This window comes from Camelus dromedarius, chromosome 11 (assembly GCF_036321535.1).
Source record: "Camelus dromedarius isolate mCamDro1 chromosome 11, mCamDro1.pat, whole genome shotgun sequence".
Lineage (NCBI taxonomy): Eukaryota > Metazoa > Chordata > Mammalia > Artiodactyla > Camelidae > Camelus > Camelus dromedarius.
This window is the reverse complement of record NC_087446.1, coordinates 54,708,799-54,734,501: the sequence shown is the minus strand read 5'-3', so window position 1 is coordinate 54,734,501 and position 25,703 is coordinate 54,708,799. Positions and strand designations below refer to the sequence as shown.

At 44.9% G+C, this 25,703-nt stretch overlaps 2 protein-coding genes and 1 non-coding gene across 3 annotated transcripts in view; 2 read left to right on the top strand and 1 right to left on the bottom strand.

The window, feature by feature from the left end:
• BIN2 (bridging integrator 2) overlaps positions 1 to 6,769 on the top strand; it is a 32,524-nt gene extending 25,755 nt beyond the window's left edge. The window contains exons 10-12 of the mRNA XM_011000985.3: positions 1,552 to 2,305; positions 5,497 to 5,571; positions 6,361 to 6,769. Of these exons, the coding sequence (XP_010999287.3) occupies positions 1,552 to 2,305; positions 5,497 to 5,571; positions 6,361 to 6,390 (859 nt within the window). The 3' untranslated portion in view covers positions 6,391 to 6,769. The remainder of the gene's footprint in view (positions 1 to 1,551; positions 2,306 to 5,496; positions 5,572 to 6,360) is intronic.
• An 891-nt stretch (positions 6,770 to 7,660) lies between these two features.
• Positions 7,661 to 25,657, top strand: SMAGP (small cell adhesion glycoprotein). The gene is made up of 7 exons (XM_064491240.1): positions 7,661 to 7,780; positions 8,432 to 8,626; positions 9,010 to 9,145; positions 11,160 to 11,342; positions 12,196 to 12,267; positions 24,152 to 24,232; positions 24,925 to 25,657. Exons 1-7 carry the CDS (start codon positions 7,661 to 7,663, stop codon positions 25,101 to 25,103), a joined length of 966 nt encoding a protein of 321 aa, XP_064347310.1. The 3' UTR covers positions 25,104 to 25,657.
• On the bottom strand, positions 23,673 to 23,777 carry LOC116156615 (U6 spliceosomal RNA). The gene has a single exon (XR_004140461.1). It is a non-coding gene; the product is annotated as a U6 spliceosomal RNA (small nuclear RNA).
• Positions 25,658 to 25,703: the final 46 nt, after the last annotated feature.

The following is a 25,703-nucleotide window of genomic DNA, read 5'->3' as shown; positions in this document are numbered from 1 at the left end:
ATTTGTTGTTTGTACAACTCATTTAATAGTTAGTTATAGACTATTAAAAAGAATCATTAAAGGGCTAATATAAACTTCCTAAATGAATTCCCTTTTACTCTGAAAACTCTCTCCTCTTCCCAGCATTGAAAACCAGAGTTCCCTCTAAGTGTTCATTCATCTGAAACTTACCCTCACTCACACCAAGATGTCCCAGAACCTTGTAGAGAAATCTGGTCTTTTCTTGCTGTACCCTGGGCCTTCTCTTCTAAACCTACTAGGCCCTAGAATGCTGGTGCTAGAAGGTACCTTGTGTCACTCAGCTTGTCTTACATCAGGAGTTCTCACAGGGCTGGAGCTAAATTTTTCCTTTCTTTTTCTATCCTCATCTCCCATCCTTGAACACAGGGCATGGGACATAATTGGTATCTGTCAAGTACATATTTGTGGGTTGCTTAATCAGTTAGTGGATGGTACATGAGAATCACTTAGGGATGTGAGTAGGAGTCAAGCTGATGTTGAATGTGGAAGCACTCAGCACAGTATCCAGCAAGCTCTGTAAACGTTATAGTCTGTTTTATTGTTCGTGGTAGTTATGTTCTGTGAAATCACCACCAGCACTGCTCCTTGGGGAAACATAGGATTAGGTTCCTGTGAGCTCCTGGCCCCAACATTTCATCCAGCTGGAGAACCTTGCTTTATGAATTCATTCATATTGAACTCACAGCCATCAGCACTGTAACTCACGCCTGAATGAAGCTTATCCAACATATGTATTTTCTCTGTAAGGCACATTACAGGTTTTCTGCTCCCGACGGCAGTTTAGCACTATAGTTGGAGGCTTAATTTGTTTGTTTTTTCGTTTGTGAGGGAGAGGTAATTAGGTTATTTATTTATTTGTTTATTTATTTATTTAGTGGATACGCTGGGGATTGAGCCCAGGACCTTGTGCATGCTAGGCAGGCACTCCACCACTAGGCTATACCCTCTCCTCCACTTGGACACCATTTTTAAACAGCAAAATCACCAACAGAAAGCACAAGTGAAAAACTTGGCAAACAGAACACATTTACAGTAAGAGAGCTGAGACAGGAAGGCAGAGGATTGCCTTGTTAGACCTCAGCTGGGAAGTCCCTCCTCAGGCACTCAGTCTTCACAGCCTGCACATGCCCGTGAATGATCGTGAAACACCACGGGTGTTGATTTTGAGGTTACAGATAAATGTTAGGGGGTAGGTGAATTTGCACATACAGAATCCATGAGGATCAACTGTGTATCATCCACGAATCTTTCCCCCGAGGAAAATATTTTGTTAATATTTTGCTGTGTTTCTTTCTAGTTTCTTTTTCTTTGTATATTTTTACATAATCAAGATTGTGATATGGATAAAATTTTATTGCCTTTTTCCACTTCACTTTATAAGCATTATTGCAAATTATACAAACTTTCTAATATCATTTTAATTGCTTTATTCTGTTTTATTGTTATGCGTGTGTATCATTTTTTATTTGCAGTATTTAGGTTACTTCCAGTTTTTAGCCTTTCTGACTCTAAATGCCCTTCCTTTTTCAGCAGTAGCAGGCGCTCCTTAGTCATCTCTCCCCCCGTCCGAACAGCCACAGTCACCAGCCCTCCGACTTCACCTACCAGCCCCTCTGCACTTTCCTTGAAGAGCGAGAGGGACTCCATCTCAGCAGGTGAAGAAGAACTGGCATCTGATCCAGGCCAGACAGAAGACAACTCCGAGGTTAAAGAAGAGCCCTTGAAAAACAAGGAAATAGAGGAGGAGGCCGAAGCAAGCTCCTCTGAGGAGGAAGAGCCTCCGCTCGCCTGCAACGGCCCAACCCAGGCCCAGGCCTCCCCCACCACTGACAGTGGGGAGTCCCAGGAGGAAGTTTTCTCTTGCTCCCCAGCTCCATCACCAGGCAGAACCCTGATCTCTTCAGAGCAGGCTTCATCTTTCCCAGAAGCAGTCCTCCGAACCCGCACCTCAAGTGAAGGATCTGAACGGCCAAAGAAGAGAGCCTCGGTGCAGAGGGCCTCCGCACCCCCCAACAGGCCGCCTCCGCCCAGGGCCACTCCCAGCCCCAGGTTCTCCTTGGGGAACGCGCCCTCCAGCCCTTCGGCCTCCGAACAGGGTTCACCCGCCAGCCCTAGGGCCTCCTCAGGGTCTGAGGCCCCAAGTCCTAGGGCTTCCTTAGAGGCTTCTCCTGATCCACAGCCACCAGAGAAGCCAGCAAGAACTCCTGAGGCCAGAGAAAAGGAAAACATCGACAATCTGAACCCAGAAGAACTTGGTTCTTCCCCTAGCCTGATGACCTCTCAGGTGAGAGTGGACCTGCTTGGGCCTTTATTCCCTTTCATAATCTCCATGTAGATCATCTTTACTGTGGGCAGGTTACCCCAGAGTAGATAAGATTCTATCATAATGTTACAGTCTCAAGCATATTCTTGGACACCTGTTTTGGTTCTGGGGATTGATTCACATCTTCATAGCAACTAATTTAGTGATCTATACCCCTGGGGTAACTGACCTCTGCAAAAGGTTACTATTAGAGCAGATTCTTAATTTCTTTTGCCCACATTCTGAGAGTTCCCAATATAAAGAATCTACAACTGGCATCCTGGTATTTACCTTTTTTAACATGGGGCAGGGAGGAGAGTCTCACTTCAGTTTGTCATGCTTGTGACTGTGGTAAATAGACCCAGACAAAATGTCATGAGCACATTTCCAAGCTGTATCTTCTTTGATGAGAGAGGCCTGAAAGAAGAAACTCACAGAGGAACGTGAAACAAAAGGGATAGGCTTTTGAAAGGTGAGAATATGGATGAAAAAAAAAGATTGTGTTAAAATAGAAATGCAGACCCCCTGGAGAGCAACCAGTTCTGAGAAGGATCTGGAAATCAAGTCATATTCTATTCAAGTTACACAGAAAGTCTCTCATATAGAAGAGAGCTTTGACTTGTTCTGTGAGACTCCTGAGAGCAGAAAGAAGCCCTAAGTGTAAAGGTTTTTTTTTTAAGTACTCTTTGGATCAATACAAGAACTTTCAGCAATTAGCTCTGTTAAAAAATGATATGGGAAAAAATTTTTCAATATAGGGGAAGGGGGACACAAGGGGCTTCGAAAAACCAAAATGGTATGGGCCACCTTAAAAAACAGTTCTTCTCCCTTGATGTTAAAAGCTAAGGATATATGATCAGCAGTCAGGTGCATTTGTAGAGAGGATTATGGTGCAACATCTGACGAGATGACACCCAGATTCGTTCATTCATTCCACAGTCACTCAGTGAGCCCCTACCATGCCAGGCACTTTTCTAGGAGGTGGGGTATTACAGTGAACAAAACACAGGATTCTCTGCCTTCTCACATCGTACATTCAAGTAGAGGGGGAGAGAGACAAGAAACAAAATAAATAAGTAAAATTACAGTTTAGTGGTGGTAAGAGACATGGAAAAATTAAGTAGGAGAAGGCACAAAGAGTAGGGGCTGAATTGCAAATTTAAACAGAGTGGTCAGAGAAGGGGACATCCAGGCACTGAAGGAGACCAGGGCATGATCACATGGCTGGCTGGGAGTGTGAGACTTCTGGTGCCCCTCAGATCACACCACCCAGCTGCTGCCTATGCCAAACTGAAAGCTGACCAGGCTCCCTTGGGAGCCTCCTGCTATCTGAGAGGAGCTAACATGGCAAAGGGTCCAAGAGTGGCAGCCAGGGTGTGATGCCTGGTGAGGCAGGAAAGTTGGAAGACAAGAGAACAGTATACTTAGCTGACTCCCCTAAGGTACTAAAATCTAAGTCATCAACAGTATTATGCCCTCAGTTTTGATTCACATGAGGTATTGATGGTCCTAACAGGGCAAGATATAAAACTTTCCCTTGGCTGGTTTCCAGTCGGAGGTAGCTATGCTGAGGGAGAGAGATACGCAAGGCATGTGGATAGTGAATAAGCAGAAGGTAAATGTGGGATTTTGAGTAGGTGAAGAGGAAAGCCACTTCTCTCCTGCACTGAAAAGAACAATTCAACTGTTTGGAAAATCCAAAATTAATTTAAATTTGACTTTGTAATATATTGTATAAATTTAGTATAGAGGCAGCAATAGAATGACCTTCTGTTTGGCTCCAGTGAATAATAAAACAGGTTTGCAGTCTTGGGATAATCTTACTGAAGAGGAGATTATAGGGGGCAATATGCTATCTGAGAAATAGGCTAGTAACACTGTCCTTCTTGGGAAGAGGTACTGAGCACAACCTCCTTTCCCCTGAGGCTACGTCTTCGTATTTGAGATTTATAGTGTTTCTTTACTTCCAGCCTCTTCTGTGGGATTACTCTGGTCATTGGCTGTGGAGACATTTTTCCAATGGAATTAAGCAACTAGAGCATCTTAGATTCTAGCATGTTAGTATCACCAGTCCTTTGAAGCCTGTGGCCTGTAAGGTTTGTTCACCTCCCTCACAGGTGCATCATAAATCATATTTTCTCTCAAGCAGAATTATGGACATATCAATGGGCAAATAAAGAGATAACTGTGAGAAAATCTGTTTTTGCTCAGCATTTGACTCACCTGAGAGAAAATGAAGATTTTGATAACTTTCTTAGAGATAGTATTACTTTTGAGGTAATTTGTGACCTGGAATTGGAGGTGGAAGTAAGAAGGAGATTTTCCTGAAAGAAGAAATCACAGAACTTCAGGTTGTTGTCATACTGTTAGAAATAGGTTCTACTTTGAGGGGAGGATATAGCTCAGTGGTAGAGCACATGCCTAGCATGCATGAGGTCCTGGGTTCAATCCCTAGTACCTCTGTTAAAAAATTATTAATAAACCTAATTGCCTCCCCCCAAAAAATAACAAAAACAAAAAAGAAGTGGAACACATGACTTCTACTCACACACAAAAAAAGAAAGAAATAGATTCTACCTTTAAAAGGTGAATTTTATAGTGTATTAGTTAAATTTCAATTTAAAAAAATTCATTCTAAACCTTAGAGTGCCAAGGTCGTCTCCTGGCTTAGCAGTTCCTAGACACAGCTTTCCTCACCTTAGGCTCCCACCTCAGAACCTAGACCTTTTTCCAAAGAAATCATTATCCCATTTGCCTCTCCTAACTGCCATGGGTTAGGATCATCTGAGTGTGAGAACTGCAGCGCATTCTTGAGGAGGATTAGTCTAAAAGTGGTAGGTAGGTTTTAAGACCTATATTTATACCCTCACAGACTCTCACTTATATATACGTATAAATGCATGTCACACAAATCATGGAAACAACTCCGGAATCCAAAGACCTGGTTTCCTGTCCCAGAAAGTCATTTCACCCTTTGAATCTTGGTTTCCCGATCTGAGAGAGAGGATGACAGTAAAGCCTTCCCTGATGCTTTCAGGCTGTAGTGAAACAGCACTGTATGTTTGCCCTTATGTTTATGACTGTTGTAAAGGGTAAGGCACAAAAGACCCTTTTAAGCTGAGAGGCTGGGAGGCTGAGCCACCTCCCACTGACGGAACTCTTCTTTTTTGTAGCACCAAGCTCTTCAGCTTCCTGTGTGTGCGATTCCAGGAGAGAACAACATCACAACACCTGAGCCTCAAGAAGAGGTAAGGAGGCCAGATGTGCAGAGAACAGGGTGGGCGGTATGACTTGACACTGGGGACAGACAGAGGTTTGGCTGCAGGCCGGAATCCTCACGATGGGCTACAGTGGGAACCCAGCAGTGAACAATGCCCTCAGGGCAAAGTCAGGCAGATGGCAGCCAGAAGAACCAAGAATAAACGGGACTTTGTGGTTCCCCTGCGCCCATTTCCCAACTGATCTTGAACTTCTTGACCTGTCTTCTAAGAATTTATTTAGTTATACCTAAACTTATTTCAAAAAGGAGTTGATATACAAAAGGCATACAAAAAAAGTAAATATGTATATATATATAATATATATACACACACACATGAAATACAGTAAAATAACTCAGAAGTGTATTAGTGACAGTGACATAAAATGGAACCATGAATTAGGCAAGTACAAGACTACATTCTATAAAATAAACTTAACTAAGGATGAACAACAAAATTGGTTCCAAACTTTCTAATACCCAAGAAGAGAAAAATCTGATCAATTCACCTAATTCATGATGCCCATTCCTTAAGAGAACAACTCCTGCCACTAAGATGAAAAAGAAATTTCACCTGTGAATTCTTAGAGATGGTAAACGACGTAACGAACAGTATCCGCAACGTCTTGACAATAATGCCAGCGGCCGGTTTCACATTGCCCCCTCTATACACACATTACATGAAATACAATTCAGGAGAAGAAAATTGAGTATTTACTTCCGTGGGTGGTTGATGGAGGGGAGGTCAGCATCTAATTCAATCATGCTCACTTTCCAGGTATCTACGATTGAAAACGCACGGCCCTGAAGAGGACCCACCAAGACCTCCACACACACACCTCCCCAGAGAGGCTCCTCAGCTGGAGGATCTAGGTCAGAGGGATGTAAGATCCAGCATTCATGTCTGGTTTCTCAAATAGTATGAATACTGGCAGTCTCTAAAGATCTAGCATTAATGGAGGTTTTAGCACTGTTAGAATAATAAGACTTTATATTTTAGTTAAAGTGGGGCTAAAATGACTATAAAAATCAAAAGCTTCTGCAGACATAAACATTGGTCCACACAGAGACATATAAGCACACATACTCAGAGAATAGTGAACAGATCTTTGATTTACCACTCATTTTGTAAGACTTAAAACCAAACAAATGGGTTTTCAGATTGTTAAATAAATTATTACTCTGACTGTGTATGGATTTTTTTTGACACAGGGAGTATTCCAGCCCGACACTGTTCTCCACTTAGGCAAGGCTATTAATTCTACCCCAGGTTCAGAAAGCTTTAGTCACATCCCTGGCCCCCAGCTCACCCTACCTCCTGGCTGTAACTCTTTGATGATGCCAGGGGCCACAGGCTCCTCTCCTCAATCTAGGTGCTTTACTGGATGTCTTCCCCACTCTTTGATTAATAAACAAATATTCTTGGAAAGGGGTTACGTCTTAGAGCTATAGCTAGTGTCTACAGTCTGATACTTGGTGCAAATGAGGACCTGAGCAAGGTGGAACAAGAAATGGAACTCCAAGTGAAGGGAAAGGATACAAAGTATAATAATATAATGGAAATGGTATGGAATTTGGAGTCAGAAGTCCTGGATGCAGGACCTGTCATTTGCTTCTATGAAAACATTAAAAACTAACCTTGAAGTCCTGCCACCCTGATAAACACAGTTTTGTTTTTGTTTCTGGGGCTGATGGACGATGTCACTATTCGTTCAGTCATTCAGCAAGAATTTATTGAGCACCTACTCTGCCAAGCACTGTCCTAGGTACTAGAGAAATGATGAGGAGAAACAATAAGAACTTTATAGAGACAGTGAGACTATTGAGCAGGGAGCAGAATAGGCAGGATTTAGCAATGAGTTAGAGGAGACACGTGATGAAGACTGAAGTTTTAAGGAGTTATTCTAGGTCAGTCTTGAGAGACTAGGATTTGGTGGTGTCATTCTCTGAAACAGTGACTATAGGAGGAAGTGCATTACATGTAAGTACTCTGGTTGCAAGCAACAAACTGACACAATTAAGCAACAAAGGATACGTTGAAAGAACAATCAGGTGACCAAAAGGACAAGAACCAGCCCATGGATGTCTGTGGCAGCACTGTGTGGACTGCAGCTGTCATTGGAAGACTCCGGCCTCAGTCCCCTTCTGCGACTGTGTCCTTTCCAGATGAAGGTTCCCTGGAGAAGGAATCTGGCCCAGTTTGGGGGAGGGCATGTTAGTGTCTACAATGACAGAAAGACCAATGGTGGCGATTGGTGGGGCGTGGTGTTAGTAAGAATGGTGGGTTACAAAGAAGCACTAGGAAACTGGGGTGGTAGAAATGTTCCTCATTTTGATTGATTTTGAGTTGATAGTTTAACATGTGTAAATATGTCAAAACTGATATTGTATGCTTTATGTGCAGTTTATTGGGTGTCCTATACAAACATTGATACAAAGAGCTTGAGAACTTGCAAGGCTTTTCAGTAGATGTGTCCCTTAGGAAGCAGGAAATGCATATTTGTATTTAGGAATCATTTTTCTAAGATCTAATCCTATTACTCTTTTCTTTTAAAACCTTCAAAGGATGTCTACTGCTGTAATGGAGAAGAGGAGGTTGCATGACCCCCCATAAAAGCCCTACTGTCTGTATTTTAATACCCGTCCTAGAAGGCTTCCTACTCCCTCGGCACTCAGAATCACTGCTGAGAGTGGTGCCAGGGCTAATGGAAGGGTGGGGGAAATGCTAGGAATGCAGGGCCCTCACTGACCCAGGTCCTCCATGACCAAGTGCTTAGAATGCCCCTCCCAAGGCAAAACCCAGTTCCAGCCCTTTCTCTACAGGACTTTGCCTGACCCTCATCTCCTAGGAAACTGATCCTCTTTGGAGAGTGTGCCAGAGAGGACTTCTAGGGACTTATGATCTGGTGGGTGGAGGGGAGACAAGCATTCAAGTAGCTGCTACAGAAGAGGCACAACTAAAGTGGAAAATTATACTGAGTTGTGAGATTGTCCCTGCATTTGCATATGGCCCTACTGGAGGCTCCAGGAAGATAGGGGAAAGGGTGAGTATGCTGGCATGAGTAATTTGCTTATCTAGGTTATATAGTCCCAGCTAGGAGCCAAGTTATTTACCCTAATTTACAAAATGGTAAAGTTGCTGATCCAGTGGTAGTGGATTAACAGAATTTATTAACGTTGGTGTCACTAAAGTTCGTTTACAACCCCCCAGTGCTAAACTGACTGGCTGGGGTGGGTGGGGAGGTAAAGTTGTCCAGGGGAAAGACCAGGATTTGGAAAACTACCATCCTGGCAGCAGCACAAGGTGCTGAAAGCCAATAAAAGTGGGCAGAGATGAATATCCCTCATCCCCTGCCCTGAGGCCCCTGGAGGTCTGTTGACAAAAGGTTGGCTGCTCCAGTTTCTGAAGTTTAGCATTTAATCCTAGGAGAACCCTGATAGCCCAGCACCACATGAGGCTTCCTTCATCATCTGTCTGTACACATCTCTATCCAGAATTAATTACAAGACCATCACCCAATCCCTGCCTTCCAGTAAGGTGAAGGACAATATCGACAGACTAGGTAAGATATCCAGAGAACACTAGCAACAGGACACATCCAAGATGAGTAGGATACGCCAAAGAGCAGAGTGCACACTCTTTCAGAATTGCTTATTTTATGCTAAATGGGTGCTGAGCATGTGCATATTGGATCCTGTTTTCTGCATGTTTACACTTTCAAAATGAATAAATAGCATGTGCCTACAGGGATAAAATCATGTATCAGCAAACCTTCTAAGGTTATGCTTTAAACAGAAGAAAGATGCTTGTGAGAGATTATTAACCATCAAGTTAAACTGCAAAAGTAACACAGCAAATCAGTAGACTCGGAGGGTACAGCTCAAGTGGTAGAGCTCATGCTTAGCATGCATGAGGTCCTCGGTTCAATCTCCAGCACCTCCTCTAAAAATAAATAAATAAACCTAATTCCCCCAAAAAACTTTAAAAAAAAAAATCAGTAGAGTCAGTTGAGTCAGACGGCCTCTGAGAGTCTATGGTTCTAACAATCTTCAAACATACTGGACTATACCATGGTGGGAGACCCACCCATATACAAGAAAAATCTTAACCTTTCCTGGAATTCATGGTCAGCTTGTCAGTAAGTGCAAGCAGTGGCCACCTTTGCAGTTTAACCCTTAGGATTTGAATTTCTTTTTTCTCTTGGATATTCTTTTGTCTGAGGACTGGCCAGGCTTACCTTTTTATTAACTTACATATATCTTGCCTATATGTTACTTTCTTTGCCTTTCTTAGTTGGTTTGGTAGTTTTTCCGCACTAATAACTGCTATGCCTTAAAAAATATATTCAAGTAAAATGAATTTAATCAATTTATTCTGTCTTTCCCTCTGGCTGTTTATCAAATAACATCTTTAAGAATGAAAGCAACTACCTTTGCTTATTTAATTAATTAATTTATTATTTATCCTTTGCTTTTTTTCTCACTCTTTGCCTTGATTCTCAGTCTTTGTCCCTCAAATGAACATGCACAACACCTGTCTCTATTGATCTATAAAAATATTAATTCCCAAACCTAGAGAACTTATCCCAGGAATAAAAAGTAAGCACAGAAGTCTGTGTCACTGGGATGGAAGATGGAATAACCACGAGAGTTCTAACCCTAAGTAGGAAGCCAACATAACAACAGCTAGCATTTATTGAGCACTTACTATGTGCCGGGCAAGCTTCTAAGGCTTTCGATGTGTTAACTCATTCCATCTTCACAGTACTTCTATGAGACAGATAAGAGATAAGAGAAATGAAACAGAATTGTCCAAGATCACACAGCAGAGCAGAGTCCAGAACCTTATACTATTACATCCTTACTCATTGAGCTCCTCATTAATTTGGGAACATTTCCTGCCACAAAGAAGTGAGTCAAGGGGTGACAAAGTACGACATTAATTAATAGTTAAGTTGAGGTGCTTCCCATGTGCTAGAACCACACTGTGAAATGGCTTCACAGGCATGATCATTTTCAGTCCCCCATTTCAGGGATGAGGGAACAGATTTTAGAAATGTTAAGTAATTTGCCCAAAGTCACACAGCAAGAAGCAGCGCAGCTGGGGCTGTTTGAGTCCAAAGTTCATGACGCTCTTAACCTCTACACTAACTACACTGCCTCAGATGAATTCAGCCAAGGAAGATCCGTATGGGGCAACGTTCCTCTCCCCACCTCACCTCCCTGCTCCCCGGCTTGGGGTGTGCCCACTAAGTTAGCTCATGTTCCAAGCTTCTGGTCACAGACCTGTTTACGTAAATGACATGCAAACGCAAGTAAATACAACTTTCCACATTCGCCGAAAATTCAAATAACGTCGATGGCGGGGAAACCGGACGGATCCCATTAGCTCTGGGTTCATTCAGATCCCACGTCCTCCCGAGCCTCGAGGCGGGGGAGGAAGCGGCTCCGGATGGAGAGTAAAGTGACAATCGGAGAAGGAAAAGCAGCCTTTCCTCCCGGGGGAACAGAGGCGGCCGGGCAGGCAGAGGGAACCTGCAGAGGGCGGTTTCTCTCCTCTTTTCCTGTCCCACCCAGTCGGCCGGCCCCCCACCCCCACTCCCGGCCGGCCTCGGCGGCGAACTCTGCGCGCCTCTCTGCCGCTTCCTCGGCTCGGTGTCCGGCAGCGGGTCCCCGCGATCCCTGCGGTTCCCGCCCCCGTCGAGTTGAGAAGGACGCGCGGAGCAGCGCCGGGCCCTTTCCCGGCAGCCCGTCCGACTGGTAAGGTGAGCACTCGGAGGAGACGACCTGGGCGAGCCCGGTCGCCCACACTCACACCGCAGCCACCTCGGCCGCGGCAGGAACTAAAACCGAGAGCGGCCGAGCGCGGCCCTCGGCTGGAGCCTCCCGTCGCGGCGGCTCGGAACCGGTGCCCAGCACGGGCCGCCCTCGGAGCGCAGCGAGCCTTGCCGCGCGTGGGTAACGCAGGAGGGCTCGGGGCCGGGGCGGGGCGGGCCGGGCCGCGGGCCGCGACGTCCGCAGCCGCGGCGAGGGCTCCAGGGCTCCCGAGCCTCGGCCGGGCCAGGTGGGGGTCGGCCCCGGGGGCCGGGCCGGCGCGGGTCGGTAGACGGCGCGGACGGCGCAGCGGAAGACCGAGGGACGGCTGGCGGCGGCGGGCCCAGCCCGCACAACCAGCCGTCTCGGGCGGGCCAGAGGGCGGCAGAGGACCCTCCCTCCGGTTCCCGGTGCCTGGCTCCCCGCCGCGGCCACGTCCCTGCCCCCGCGCCAACCCCGAGCCTGGGCTGGGGGCCTGCGCTCCCCGCGCTCTCCTGACACCTAGTGGATGGCTCTCCCCGCACTGCGGGCTGGGAGAAAACCGGGTACCTGCCACGGCGTGTGGGAGAAACTGAGTCCTTTGCGTATCTTTACCTAACTTTCTAGGCCCCGAGAAACCTCCTAGGTAACTGTGGTGGCCCAGTGAAAGGATCTCGGGGTAAATACTCAAAGGGGAGGAGGCATGGGGAAGGGACTCAGGAAAACCTGACACCAAAGGCTTTCTTGGGGTATCCAGTCGTCTCCAGCCCCCGGCATGGACTCACCCACCTCATTTCTGTCTTTGTCCCTCTTCCTACAGATCTGCATCTCCCTGCAGGTGCCCATCCACTTGCTGAGATGACTAGCCTCCCAACCACGCCATCTCCAGGAGGTAGGTGACGGCCTTTTCCAGTTCCACTACCCCACCACCAGCCTGGTCCTGAAATTCCCCAAGGCCTCAGCCCAGATGGGAAGACTCTCCCACCACTCTCTGCCTGCCTCACACCAGAAAAGTTCCTGGGAGGAAGCAGAAGGCAACCAGAGTGCACATTTAGTGCAGTTTGAATCTGAAGTTTCATGGACCTGGACTAATTCCTGGCACTACCACTTAGATCTTTGTGACCTTGAGTGAGTTACCTAACCTCTAAGCTCCAGACTTATTTGTAAAATGGGGGAAATAGTGCCTGTCTTAAGAGGTTATTTGTGAGGATGAAATGAGATACTCCATATAAAACCCCTAGCGCAGTGTTTCCTATCTAGTAAGCACTCAGTAACATTGGCTATTATTACCGGGTGCTTGTTAGTTAAAAACCCACCTAGTCCTAGAAAGTAATTCTGCCACTTTCTAATTCCACTCCTCTGATAATTCACTACAGAATCAAAACCCCCTTGTTCCCCAGAGCTGTTGTTACTCTTGTTCCTTAGGCAAGGATCCCCCTCTTGTTCCCCTTACTGTTGAGAATGGATTCCCACCTTTCATTTCATAACCAAACTGAGCTGGACAAACCGTCAGATATGCATGGATTGTTTTCGTCACATGCTACTTTGGGTAAGGGAGGAACCAGACCTTGGTTGGTCTGTACATCTTTATTTTCATGTGCAGTCTCACTTGTCATAAGGACAGATACTCTCTGCTGTACTGATGTAGAAACAGGTGAGTGAGAACTCCAGGGGAAGTCTAAGACCGTGTCCTCTGGGACTGGTGAGGACAAAGTTCAGACCTTCAGGTGTCTGCTGAGAGACAAGAAAAGGAAGAAATGGGTAAAAATCCAGATTGGTCAGTACAGACTTCATGAGTAGGGAGGGGGAGAGCGCTCAGCTGTGAAACTGCAGAGACCACATGTACCCTGGAGGGTATTCCGGGGAGAGGGCAGGGGGCCTCCGGAATAAACCCGCCTGTAGGGGACAGAGCTGGTGCTTAGGCCGCTGAGGAATTAGGACTTGGGCAAAAGAGAGAACTATTTACATTCTTTGTTTTTCTTTTTTTTTTTTAATTTTGTGGTAAGATAAATAATATAAATGTTACCATTTTGACTGTTTGGGGGTGTGCAGTTCAGTGGTATTAAGTACTTCGTGTGCTTATTGGCGTCTCTACATCTGTTGAAATGTCTATGCAAGTCCTTGACCATTTTTTAATTGGCTGGTTGATTTTGTTGAGTGGTATATTTACATTTTTGACCCAACAAGGAACATGAATAAAGTGATATTTTAGGATGTATCTTACAGTCCCCTACCCACTGGGTCCAAGCACATGGAAGTCTAGGGACAAGAATGGAGAAATCACAGACAGGGTGAGGGCTTGTACTCTGAAGGATGAGATCACTGGGGGCCTTGCATGTCTCCTCCCCACTTCCCCACTAATGCCCTCCCACATCCCCAGTCAATCTATAAAGACCTCCTAAAGAGGATATCCTTTAAGAAGGTTGAAAGTGAGGGCCCCACTATAACTTTCATGGGCCCTTGCCACTTCTGCCTTGGTGGGCCCATTCCTTCATTAAAAAAGATAAAGTATTTAAAGTGTTTTACAACTGTATTGGTGTAAGGAAGAATATAATATTCATATGATAAAAACATTAATGGTTATATTTCTAATTAATAATTGAGTGATATAACAATATTACAATTTCCTTGACCAAAACATTCCATTTTTTTCTTCTGATTTTAAAAGAAATTAAGATCATTAGAAAATGTTTTCATAGGCCCCAAGAAGTATTGTGGACTGTAGGCACGGGGCCAGCTGTGCCTAGCTGCCCTGTTGGCAGGAGACTGGAGTGGAACTTGGCCTAGTGGGCTCCGCCTACCCCACCAGGTAAAGCCCATCCCTCACCACCGAAGCACACTAGATTGGACGCTCAGCCTTCGTCATCTCGCTTATTCCTCATCACAACCCTGGGAGCACATTTTATTCTCCTTTTCTAGAAGCAGAAACTGAGGTTCAGGGAAGTAAAGACATTTTCAGAGATTAAGAAATTCTCCCAAGGTCACGCGGCTACTAATGGCAGGGGCAGGATCTTGTGCCAAGGCTGATTTCCTCCAGAGCCTGTGTTCTTGCCGTCATGGTATAATGCTCTCAGTCACTCTGCCCCGTGGCCAGGGCACATGAAAGAGAAGGAAGGAGAAAGGGAGCAGAATTCCAGGGCGGTTCCCCGGGAAAGGAGAGTTGGGGAGCCGCCCTTTGCTGGGCAGGGCTAGAGCAAATAAGTAGGTTGGCAGACTCAGGTGGCAAAGGATCTGATGCCTCAGTGATAAGTGATTTAGCCCTGGAACAAGGGCCACAAAGAAACCAACCCGTATCTAGGTTAACAAAGAAAAAAAAGGGGGGTGAGTGAGCCAAATAGATCTTGAAGTTCATTTGCTTTTGGCTGGGATTAGGGTGGAGCCTCAAATCTCAAATCTTGTTACAATCCCTGCCCCAGGCCTTCCACTTTGAAGAAAATCGGTGCTACTGTCTTTCTAAGCCTGAGAAGGGAAGAAACAGAGTAACATTACTCTTCCTTTGTCTGGAAGACAAGACCGGAGAGAAATGGGGTGGGAACAGGAGATAATGGGGGGAAAGCTGAAAGCCATTTCCCCCCTTTTATGCCAGGCTTCCTGAACTTAGTTTACTTTGTTGTTGTTGTTTTATCATTAAAAAGCTATTATATGCCCCTCAGGAAATAGCCTTCTAGACTTTATATATATATACATATATTTAATTTTATATATATTTGTAATTTTATTTTATTTTAGTTTTTTTGACAAACATGTAATCATATTACACTTTACTGCCCTAGCAATTTGCTTTTTTCGTCTAACCGTGTATTCTGACCAGTAATTGCAGATCTACCACATTCTTTTTAACAACTATATACTGTTTCCAGAATGAATGGCCTATAATTTACACAATCATTCCTCTGCTGGTGGATATTCAGAAATGTGTCACTCTCACAAACAGTGCTACAGTGAATACTCTTTCTATCCTGCAGTAAAACTTGGAGAACCAAAGCCAGTGGGCACATAAACGAAATGTTTAGCTGGAGGCAGAGCCGGGGTGGTTCCAGAGGTTGGAGGGTTGGTAGTGTGTGGTGGAAAGAACCTTGGAATGAAGAGACAGGTTTGAAGCCTGGCCTCCCAGCTGCTGAGTGATCCTGGGCTAGTTGATGAAGTTTGCTGAGCTGCCTCCGTTTTCTGTCTTGTACATGATGATGCCAACTCTACTCACATCACATTCTTGGGGTGAAGATAAAATAATGTATGTTTCACAAACTGTAAATCACAAATATAGATTACAATTATGATGCTCTCAGCTCAGACACACTGTGACCTTTAGTCTGAGAAAAGCTCTTCTATGTAGAGCAGAGTTCAAAATTTTGATTTTTTTAGCAGACATTTTATTTTGGAATAATTTTAGATTTATAGAAAAGGTTCGAAAATAGGATAGAAAATAAGATAGAGAAACCCTTCAGTCAATTTCTTTGAATGTCATTTGGTACATTTGACATCGATACAGATGATCACAGTACATTTGTGAAGACCAAGAAATTCACATTGGTACAATACTGTTAACTAAACCACAGACTGCAGTGAGATTTCACCAGCTCAAAAATTTGATTTTGAAGAAGATTCTGATAGAACATTGTCGATTTATAAAAATTCTAGCTTAAGGCTGAGAAAGGTCCTGAGAGTCAGCTAGTTCAGCTGCACATTCTGTGCTGGAATTCTCTTTCCTGTTCCCCATGAAGCATCTGCCCAGTTTTGTGCTTTGTTCTCTGGGGGCAGACATCTGTCTCCCAATAGTCCTCGTGTACAGGTCATCACTGGCATGTTTGAAGACAGCATTCAAGTCCTCGGCCCCCTCCCCTAAGTTTTCACTTTGCGCTTTCTCCTGCACACTTTCCTTGTCTGATATGGTTTCCAAGCCACTCACTGTGCTGGCTGCTCAGCTCAAAACTGTAACACCCAGAGGCAGCTCAGCAGTCTAGGAGTGGTGCACAGTAGGGCTGCACTGTTGAGTCCATTATTAGAGACCATATTTATAGTTGTGGTGCCTAAATTAACAGCAAGTTTTAAATATTTTTATGATTATAAAAGTCATTATCATATTAAGAAATTTGGAAGATAAAGGAAAGCACATAGAAGAAAATAAAAAGCATCCCCAATTCCACATCCTCCCCGTCACTCTTCCGCCGTGTTGGGGTCTGTCCTGCCAGTGTCAGTTGTCTTCTAGGATCCCACTCCTCTAAGTCTTTATAGATGCTGCTGCTAAGCTGTGACTTCTCCATTCTTTACTTTACTTTACAAATGAGTAGTTGATTTCCTGGACCTAAGAGAAAGCAATCTGTTGAATTCTCATCTTGGTCGATTTGGCCCATCTCTCCAATCATTTCAAATTTCTGTTTATCAGCTTACTAGTTGCCCCTCTGGCTTTAAGTCTTTCACAAATTTGTGGAAACTTCCCTGGGTCTGCTGGGGTCTGCACTGACCCCAGGGACACTAAGCTGGTGTGGAAGGCACCAGTAAAGTGTCACAGCATGACAAAAGCTCTTGCAAAGAATTTAATACTTATATATTTTAAAAATAAGCCAAAAAGCCAGAGTCATTACCATAAAGGAAAAGTGGTATTATTGGACTTTCTTGAACCTGTCTTGTGATTTAATATTTTCATTTTGAATTACATTAAGGCCTTAACTTGGCCATGACATGGTCCGACATAATATCAATTCCAAAAGGATTAAGGTCAAATCTCAGTGGGAGAAGCTCTGTTTAGACTGGCATCATTCTGTTCCTTGACAGCCAGTTACTACCCCACTATGTCCTTAGTAAAACCAGGCTGTGTTACTCCACGAGGGTATTATAAACACTCCATCACATGTTCTGGGGTGAGATGCTGGCTACTCAGGCAGCACCTTCAACTCACCCAACCCCCTCCCCATCCTCTCAATGAATGGCCTTGCCTTCTATTTTCTTTTTTTTTTTTTTTTACATTTTTTTATTGAGTTATAGTCATTTTACAATGTTGTGTCAAATTCCAGTGTAGAGCAATTTTTCAGTTATACATGAATATACATATATTCATTGTCACATTTTTTTTGTTGTGAGCTACCACAAGACCTTGTATATATTTCCCTGTGCTATACGCCTTCTATTTTCTTAATCAAATTAAAATTCTCAGAAGGGAACTGCCAAAGTCTTCCACTGCCCCCATCTACCTACTACCCACCTCTGTGCCCATGTGCACGGCAATCACCAGCCATCCCTGCTGTCTGCAGCCAGTCCCTGCGTCTGTGCGCTGGATCCCATTCCCTCAAGGACACGGTTCCAGCCACTCTCCTCTCCTGCATCAATTGTTCCTCTCATCTGAGTCATTTCCATCCATACATAACATGCTGTCCTTTCTCTTATCCTAAAAAAAGCAGAACAAACAAACAAAAACTTGAACTTTCTTCCCCCTTCGGCTGTTTCTCTGCTCATTTTTACAGGAAAAGGAGTTTATATTCCACCTTCAGTTCCTCTCCTTCCTTTTTATTTCTTGAGCTCACTATAAGCCAGAGGTTTATTTATTTTATTTTATTTTTTATTTTAATTTTATTTATTTATTTGTTATATGCTGCTGCTGCTTTTTTTTTTTTTTTAATTGAAGTACAGTCAATTACAATGTGAAAATTTCTGATTAAGCCAGGGGTTTACACTCAGCACTTCACCAAGCTTCTCTGGCCAAGGTCACTGGTTTCCTCTGCATAGCAAAACCCAGTGGTCCTCATCCTTGGTCTGTTTGGCTGCTACTCCTCAGCCTCCTTTGCACCTTCCTCCCCAGGCTCAGTCCTTGGTCCTCTTTATCTGTACTTACTCCGTTGATGATCTCACCCAGTCTCATAGTTTAAATATGCTGACTCTTAAAATCTCCATTCCAGATCTCTTGCCCAAATTCCAGTATTGACGTCTGCAATCATGTTCAAAATTGAACTCTGGACCTTCCCTTCTAAACCTGTTCCTCCTTCATGCTTCCGATCTCAGGTAGCAGCATGCCTTCTCTCCCTCCAGTTACTCAGGCCCCAAACCTGGGTGCCATCCTTGACTCCACCCCACATCGGATCTGTCTTAACTTCAGCATATATCCCAAATCCCACCACTTTCTCACAGGCTGCTGCTGAGTCCAGTCAGTGCCTTTGTGCAAACTAGAAAAAGGCTCCCCCTTTGGGTGGATGCAGCTGTGCCCTTGTGCTGGGTATAACCTGCTTCTACTCCTATCCCCACCTTCCCACAGCCTGTTGTCCACACGCAGAGGGACCCTTTAAAATCAATTTCTGTTTCAAATACCTATTGCTGCATCACAAACTACCTCAACACTTAGTGGCTTAAAACAACAGCAGTTTATTATTTCTTACAATTCTGGGGGCTGGCTGGGCACTCCTCTGCTGGTGTCACCTGTGCTCACTCATGCAGCTGCGGTCTGCTGGAAGGTCCACTGGGCTAGAAGGTCTAAGATGACCTCCCTCCCACGTTTAGCAGTTGGTACTGGCTGTCAGCTGAGCCTGAGGTGCATCCACATGGCCTCTCATCCTCCAGTGGGCTAGACTGGGCTTCCTCACAACATGATGGTGTCAGTGTTTCAAAAGCGCAGCCTTGGAATTTCAGGCCCCACCCTGGACCTACTGAATCAGAATCTGCATTTTAACAAGTTCCCTCGGAGATTCTTGCACACTGCAGTTTGAGGAGCACTGCTTTAAAATATAAATCCAGTCTCTGCTCAGAAACCTCTAGAAAGGTCCTATCTCACTCACTGAAAAAGCCAAAGCCCTTCCATGGCCTCCAACACTCATGTGATACAGCCTCATTGACTTCATCTCCTCCTGCTCTCCCGCTTGCTCCTTCCAAGTCATCTCCGTCATGCGCCGTGTGAGCATCTGATGCTTGCTATTTCAAGTTCAGGACCCCCAGAGCAATTCTGTATAATTTTGTTTTGCTTTTTTGTTTTTTTGGGGGGAGGGGGAGGTAATTAGGTTTATTCATTTTTTTTTTAATGGAGGTACTGGGGATTGAACCCAGGACCTCATGCATGCAATCTCTACCACTGAGCTATACCCTCACTCCTATTTTTTTACTTTTTTTTTTTAAAGGGGAAGAGATAATTAGGTTTACTTATTTACTTATTTTTTAAGGTAGGGTACTAGGGATTGAACCCAGGACCTTGTGCATGCTAGGCAGGCACTCTACCACTGAGCTATCCCCTCCCGCAGTCCCATATAACTTGTTTGAGAATTTTGCTGGGGAATTACATCAATTTCACCAGTTGTTTACAGAATCCATTGTCTTTCTGTGGCTTTAGGCCCCTGGCTCCTCTCTCTTTCTCAGAAACTCCTATGTCACCAGTAAGGCTCCCATTGACCTGTTCTTTCAGTGCCCTTGGCTGTCACTTATCTGGACCCCTTTCAGATTAGCTGGTGCTTTGTGGGTGGAGTCCCTTCTCTTGAGCTCACCTCCCCAATATCACCAAGGTTCCTGCTACTCCTTTAGTGCAAAGTCATTCCCTTAATAGGAGACAGAGGCAAAAAGGGCTTACTCTGTTACCTCCAACCTGCTAGCTTCAGGCCCAAACAACAAGCCTAAACCATGTCTTTGTATTTGCTCCAAAATTAACACTTTTTAAATTGTCCTTCCAATGTGTTTGCCAACTTGAGCTATATAGAGCTTCCTGACACTATTCCTCTAAGTCTCTGACAGCCTCTAATATAGACGTTTTTGCTAATAACCTTTATGTGCGTTTTAGGAAAGATTCACATTCTGAAATCATGTTACTGGAAATGGGCTTGCAGGAAACACAGGATTGGGGCAAAACACTCAAAACTTACGAAACTTTGTAACAAGAACCCTAAAAATACAACAACAATCTCAATTAAAACATTGGCAGTTAAATCTCTACCAACATTTGAGCCTTGAAGCCCTGTCTGTCCTAGACCCCCTGTACCCTGGGGAGTGTTCCTCCTCCTTTTAGAAGTAGGTTCCTGAGAGCCTTCACTCCCCACAGAGGCCATTTTCATCAAAAATGAAAATCTGATGTAGGGTCTGCCTTCTAACGTTTTTGTGTAGAGGTAAATTTCATATAGGGGTCTGCCTTCTTCTGATGTTTTTATATAGAGGTAGATTTTTTTGAACCTCCTTCAGTCGTATTTACTGCTTCACCAGATGGCTTAATATAAGTAGAAACCAACTGAAAACTGCATCTCAGGAGGGCACTTCTAGGGACCTTCATGTTTCTTAAGGTGTCTCTGTATTGCTGAAATGTACTCTTTAGTTGGAGAAAGCTTGCCTCTGATCCCATCAAACATTAAAGCTAGGGAGGTTGCGCATGAGTTCCACGTGACACTGGTAGTCCCTATCCACCAGCTGCCTGTGAGCAACTTCACGTTAAAGAAGCACTGTTTTTTTTTTTGTTGGTTGTAGGGGTGGTGTGCAGAAATTAGGTTTATTTATTTATTTAAATAGAGGGACTGGGGATTGAACCCAGGACCTCATGCATGCTAGGCATGCACCCTACCACTGAGCTATACCCTATCATCCAAAGGAGCACTCTTTGTAGCCCAACAGTCTCGGTTGTTTACGGTCCTCTGGTTTTTCTTTCGTGTCTGTCCGTATCTTTTAAAACCTTGCACTTTAGGAAAGCTTGCTGTGCTGCCTCATAGTTATCTTTCATTACCTCTTCCTCTTTTTCCCCATTGGAAAAAGAGAAAAGGACATTGGTAGGAAGGTTTAGTATAAATACCTTGCTTGGGCTTTGGAGAGGGTTGTCCTGGACTCAGATCATTGCTCCGTCTACTGTTTCTTCATGTATAGTATAAGGAGTGTCACTTAACTCTCCCAGGGCCTCGGGGTCCGCATTAGCAAATAAAGACACCTACTGTGAAGTTATTTGTGTTCTCAGGATTAATAATTATGTGTAGACAGCAGCCAGCACAAAGCAGGGACATAGCATGTGGCAGCTGTTACAATTGGAATTGCTGGCAGAATTTCCCCACTAGGAACCATCTTCCCTCCTGGCTTCTCTTTCCCAGGACTCATATACGTCTATTCCCTGAACTCGCACTAAAATGCAGCCCCGTGGTCAGGTCCGTGGTGGACCTCATCACTGCTGCTTTCCCAGCGTCTATGACAGTGCCTCGGGCTTGTGCTAGGTGCAGAGTAAATTGTTGTTGATTGATTGAACTGAATCTTAGCTTTGTATTGAAGCTTCTCTACATACATATTCTTCACGGTGCTTTGTATATCCTAAGTTCGCAAGTGTTTGAGAAAGACAAAACTGAGAACAGCTGTACAGAACTCGAGATCAGTGGTGGAAGGTGGCGTGCAGCCCTGGAAGGTTCAGGGGAGGAAAGCGTGTGTGGCGAGGGGCAGCAGTCTGAGGCAATGGTCAGGTGGATAAACTTTAGGGCTTGTCTTTGATGGAAGTCACAGGATAATCTTGGAAGTGACATCCCATCACTTTTGCCGTATTATGTTTGTTAGAGGCAGGTTACTGGGTGCAGCTGACACGCAGGGAGAGGGACTTACTCAGGTGTGAACACCGGGAGTTGGGCATCATTGAGATCCATCTTAGAGGCTGCCTACCACTCCCATTTTACAGTATGGGAAAGAAACTGAGGCTCCGAGAGGTGTAGTAACATCCTCAAAGTTACCTAGGAATACGCTGGGGTGGCATTCAAACCCAGAGCGGCTTTCCCTTTTAATCACTCAGCATATAAACAAAATCACCTTAAATAGCATTTTAAGCAAAGGCTACCATATGATGCTTGTCTGCACAGTCTCTCATCTGGTCTCCACAATAGCCCTGTAAAGCTGGTTCGTATAGTTTCCATCCATTATAGATGAGAATGAATGGGTGAATCAAGACATGCGACCACTTGCCCGAGGCCACAAAGTAGCTGAGTGTATCACCACTCCTACAGGAAGAGTGGAGAATAGTGGAGAAGGGATTGGCCTGGCCCTGGGAGCAGGAGGCCAACCAGGTGGCCCATCACTGCTTTCTCTGGGGCAGGACCAGGACAGTTCATCAGGCCTCCCCTTGGCTGGTGTGAAAAGACCACTTAGCACTGCTCCCAGGCCCACGAGACCCCCACTGGTGACTTAATTTCCCTGGTCCTGGATGGAAGCCTGAAGGTGTCGGGCGTGAGAGGAATCAGGCTCACGCCCTGTGCTCCAGCCACACTGGCCTTTGAGTCCTGTCATCTCAGAGCTTTGACACAGGCCCTTCCCTCTGCCTAGAATGTGCCCCACCTCCCGCCCCTTTTACCCTGTAAACTCCTGCCTCTGCTTCAGCTCCCAGCTCAGATCCTGCTTCCTGGAGGGGCTCTTCCTGTCGGAAGAGCAGTAGCTCAGGCGCCTCTGCAACTGTGAACTTGGAGTGGTGGCGCTGAGCTCCGTGCAGGTGGACCGTGTCTGCCCTGCTCGCACCCACGAGCCTCGCCCAGGCCTGGCCTGTTATTATTTGTTAGGTGACTATTGAGATGCCTCCGGTGGGTGATTCCAGGGTCAGTCAGCCTGTTTTCCCCAGGATACCTCTGTCCTGCAGTAATCTCTGCTTAACTGTTAGCTTTTCAAACCCCTGCACCAAAATGCTAACTAGGAGAGAACTGAAGGGCTTCCTGACTTCTTGTGTCAACACTTACAAGGGACTTCTGGAGACACCCCAGTTTTGTAGTGTTGCAACCCTGGGGAGTGAATGTAGGGGTGGAACTTTTAGGCTCTGAAGGAGACACAGACCAATAGAAGTAGGAGGTGTGGGATAGATTTTAGGGTAGGAAAGGCCTTATTTCAGAATCTCAAATTGTGGGGCCTACTCTGGAAGTATAGAAAAGGGTTTTAATAAGGGAGCAGCATTATTTCATTTATTTATGTCTACAAAGAGTGTATAAGACCATTGAAGAAATGCATGTGCCATATAATATATATACAGCCATCACTTGGTCTCATTTATGCAAAAATATACATTCATAATAAAAGCTTACCCTGAGTTACATGTCACAGCCCTATAAAGTAGGTACTTTTTGAAAAATTGAAGTATAGTTGATTTACAACGTTATTTTAGTTTCTGGTGTACAGCATAGTGATTCATTATGCATATATATATATATTCTTTTCCAGATTCTTTTCCATTATAGGTTATTATAAGATATTGAATATAGTTCCCTATGTATATACAGTAGGACCTTGTTGTTTGTCTATTCTGTATATAGTAGTTTGTATCTGCTAACCCCAAACTCCTAATTTATCCCTCCCACTTACTTTCTCCTTTGGTAATTGTAAGTTTGTTTTCTATGTCTTTCTAAAAATATGGAACACTTCATGAATTTGCATGTCATCTTTGCACAGGGGCCATGCTAATCTTCTCCATATCATTCCAATTTCAGTATATGTCCCGCTGAAGTGAACACTAAAATAGGTACTATTATCTCCATTTTGCAGTTGCACATGCTGATGCTCAGAGAGGTTAGGTAATGTTCTGAAGATCACACAGCTATAAAAGACAGAGTTCAGATTTGAACCTTGTCAGTCAGGCTCTAGAGCCCATACTCTTAATCACTATATTAGGCAGAGAGAAATCCATCAAAATGTTCATTGTCTTGGTTGGTGGTTTGTTTTCTTCCCTGCCCTTTGGGTTTTTCTGTATAGATGGACTGTAGGAGTTAAATGGTAAATTTTTGAATAGGGAAGAAGATGGGTTGGTGAAATTGAATGTTGTCTAAAACATGTTTTAGAACAAAAGAATTCAGCCATTGCTTTTTCCACTTTGCAAAATTTTCCAGAAGAACTGATGGCCACCCCAGTTCTACAGGCCACTGAGACCCTGTCCCCAGAAGCTGAAGCCAGCACAGCACTCATTGCAGGTAACAAAGGCTCTGAGGCAAATCTAAGGGAACTTCTGAGCTCATGGGCCATCTTGCTCTGGAGACAGCCAGGAAACTCAGATTTTCCCTATACAGAAAAGCACTACAAATTGGAGACCAAATCCATTAATGGGCTCGTCTTGCCCTGTAGGCTATGTTACACACACACACCCAAGATTATAAAAGACTCTTAGAGGCTTCATGTCAGAGGCGCTGCCAGTAAGGATAGGTTGGGAGGTGGCCACAAACAGATACAGTGCATCCAGGTACTCAGATTGAGTATGGGGGTAGGGATGAGGATATGTGTGGTCTATTGAGTGGGTGAGGGGGAGGATGGGAGGGATCAGAAACCCCCACAGGAGGCTATGGATTTAAAAACCCTTCCTGTTGGGATAAGCTATTTCCTGTCTCCCTCCTTTCTGTCTCTATCATAATCATCAGGAACTGGTTGAGAGGGAGTTCCGTTTTGTCAAAAATCAAGTCTTGCATCCTTAAGCACCAAGAGACTCCAGATATCATGTACTGAGGAAGTCAGTCGGGCGTGGTGGGAAAATATGGATTTGAAAGTGGACGCTAGTTAACTTCACAAGCCTCACAAAGAGTGAGGGAATCGTCCAATGCGGGGGACCCCGGGAGTTACTGAGCCATCCTCAATCCTGAAACCTCTGTGCATTTTCCCTCTCCTTTCCAAGTTGTTATCACCGTGGTCTTCCTCACCCTGCTCTCAGTCGTGATCTTGATCTTCTTTTACCTGTACAAGAACAAAGGCAGCTACGTCACCTACGAACCTGCAGAAGGCGAGCCTGGCGCCGTCCTCCAGATGGAGAGTGACTCAGCCAAGGGTAGGGAAAAGGAGGAATATTTCATCTAATGACTGCTGGGCCCCACGCTGCTTATACCAGGCTCCAGTGCTAACACACTGTTTATTAGGTGTAAGTTTTATCTGAGACTGGTGAGAAGCATGGATTGATATGGGCAGACCTGAGCTCCTTCCAGGACACAGGCCCAGATGCGAACATCACTGATGCCAGGGACCGGGGACATGGAGAAAAGCTGCTTATGATGTCTTCAGCCGGGTGAAGCTGGTGTCTGTGGCTGACCAACGAGGTGACGCTGTACCAGGCAACATTTGAGCATGGGCCCAGTCATCTTCACTTTTTTCACAGGTGGAAGGAGGAGAGTTGGGGTCGCTGGATGCTCCTCTGTCCCCTACCTGGTTGACAGCCCAAGTGGAAATAGTGTCCCATAGGTGTTCTTCCCAGGGGCTGGATGCCACAGTAACAGGCCAGGCCAGGAGGGGCAGGAGACTGTGGACACCTCACTCCTGCCAAACGTGCCACGTCTGAGCCCTTCCTTTCCAGATTCCCCAACAACCCAGACCTATACTTTTTTGTTCAGAATTAAAATTTTTCATTGATACAGGAATCAGATTCTCACGTGCAAGAAATAATTTCCTATCTATTTTGACTTA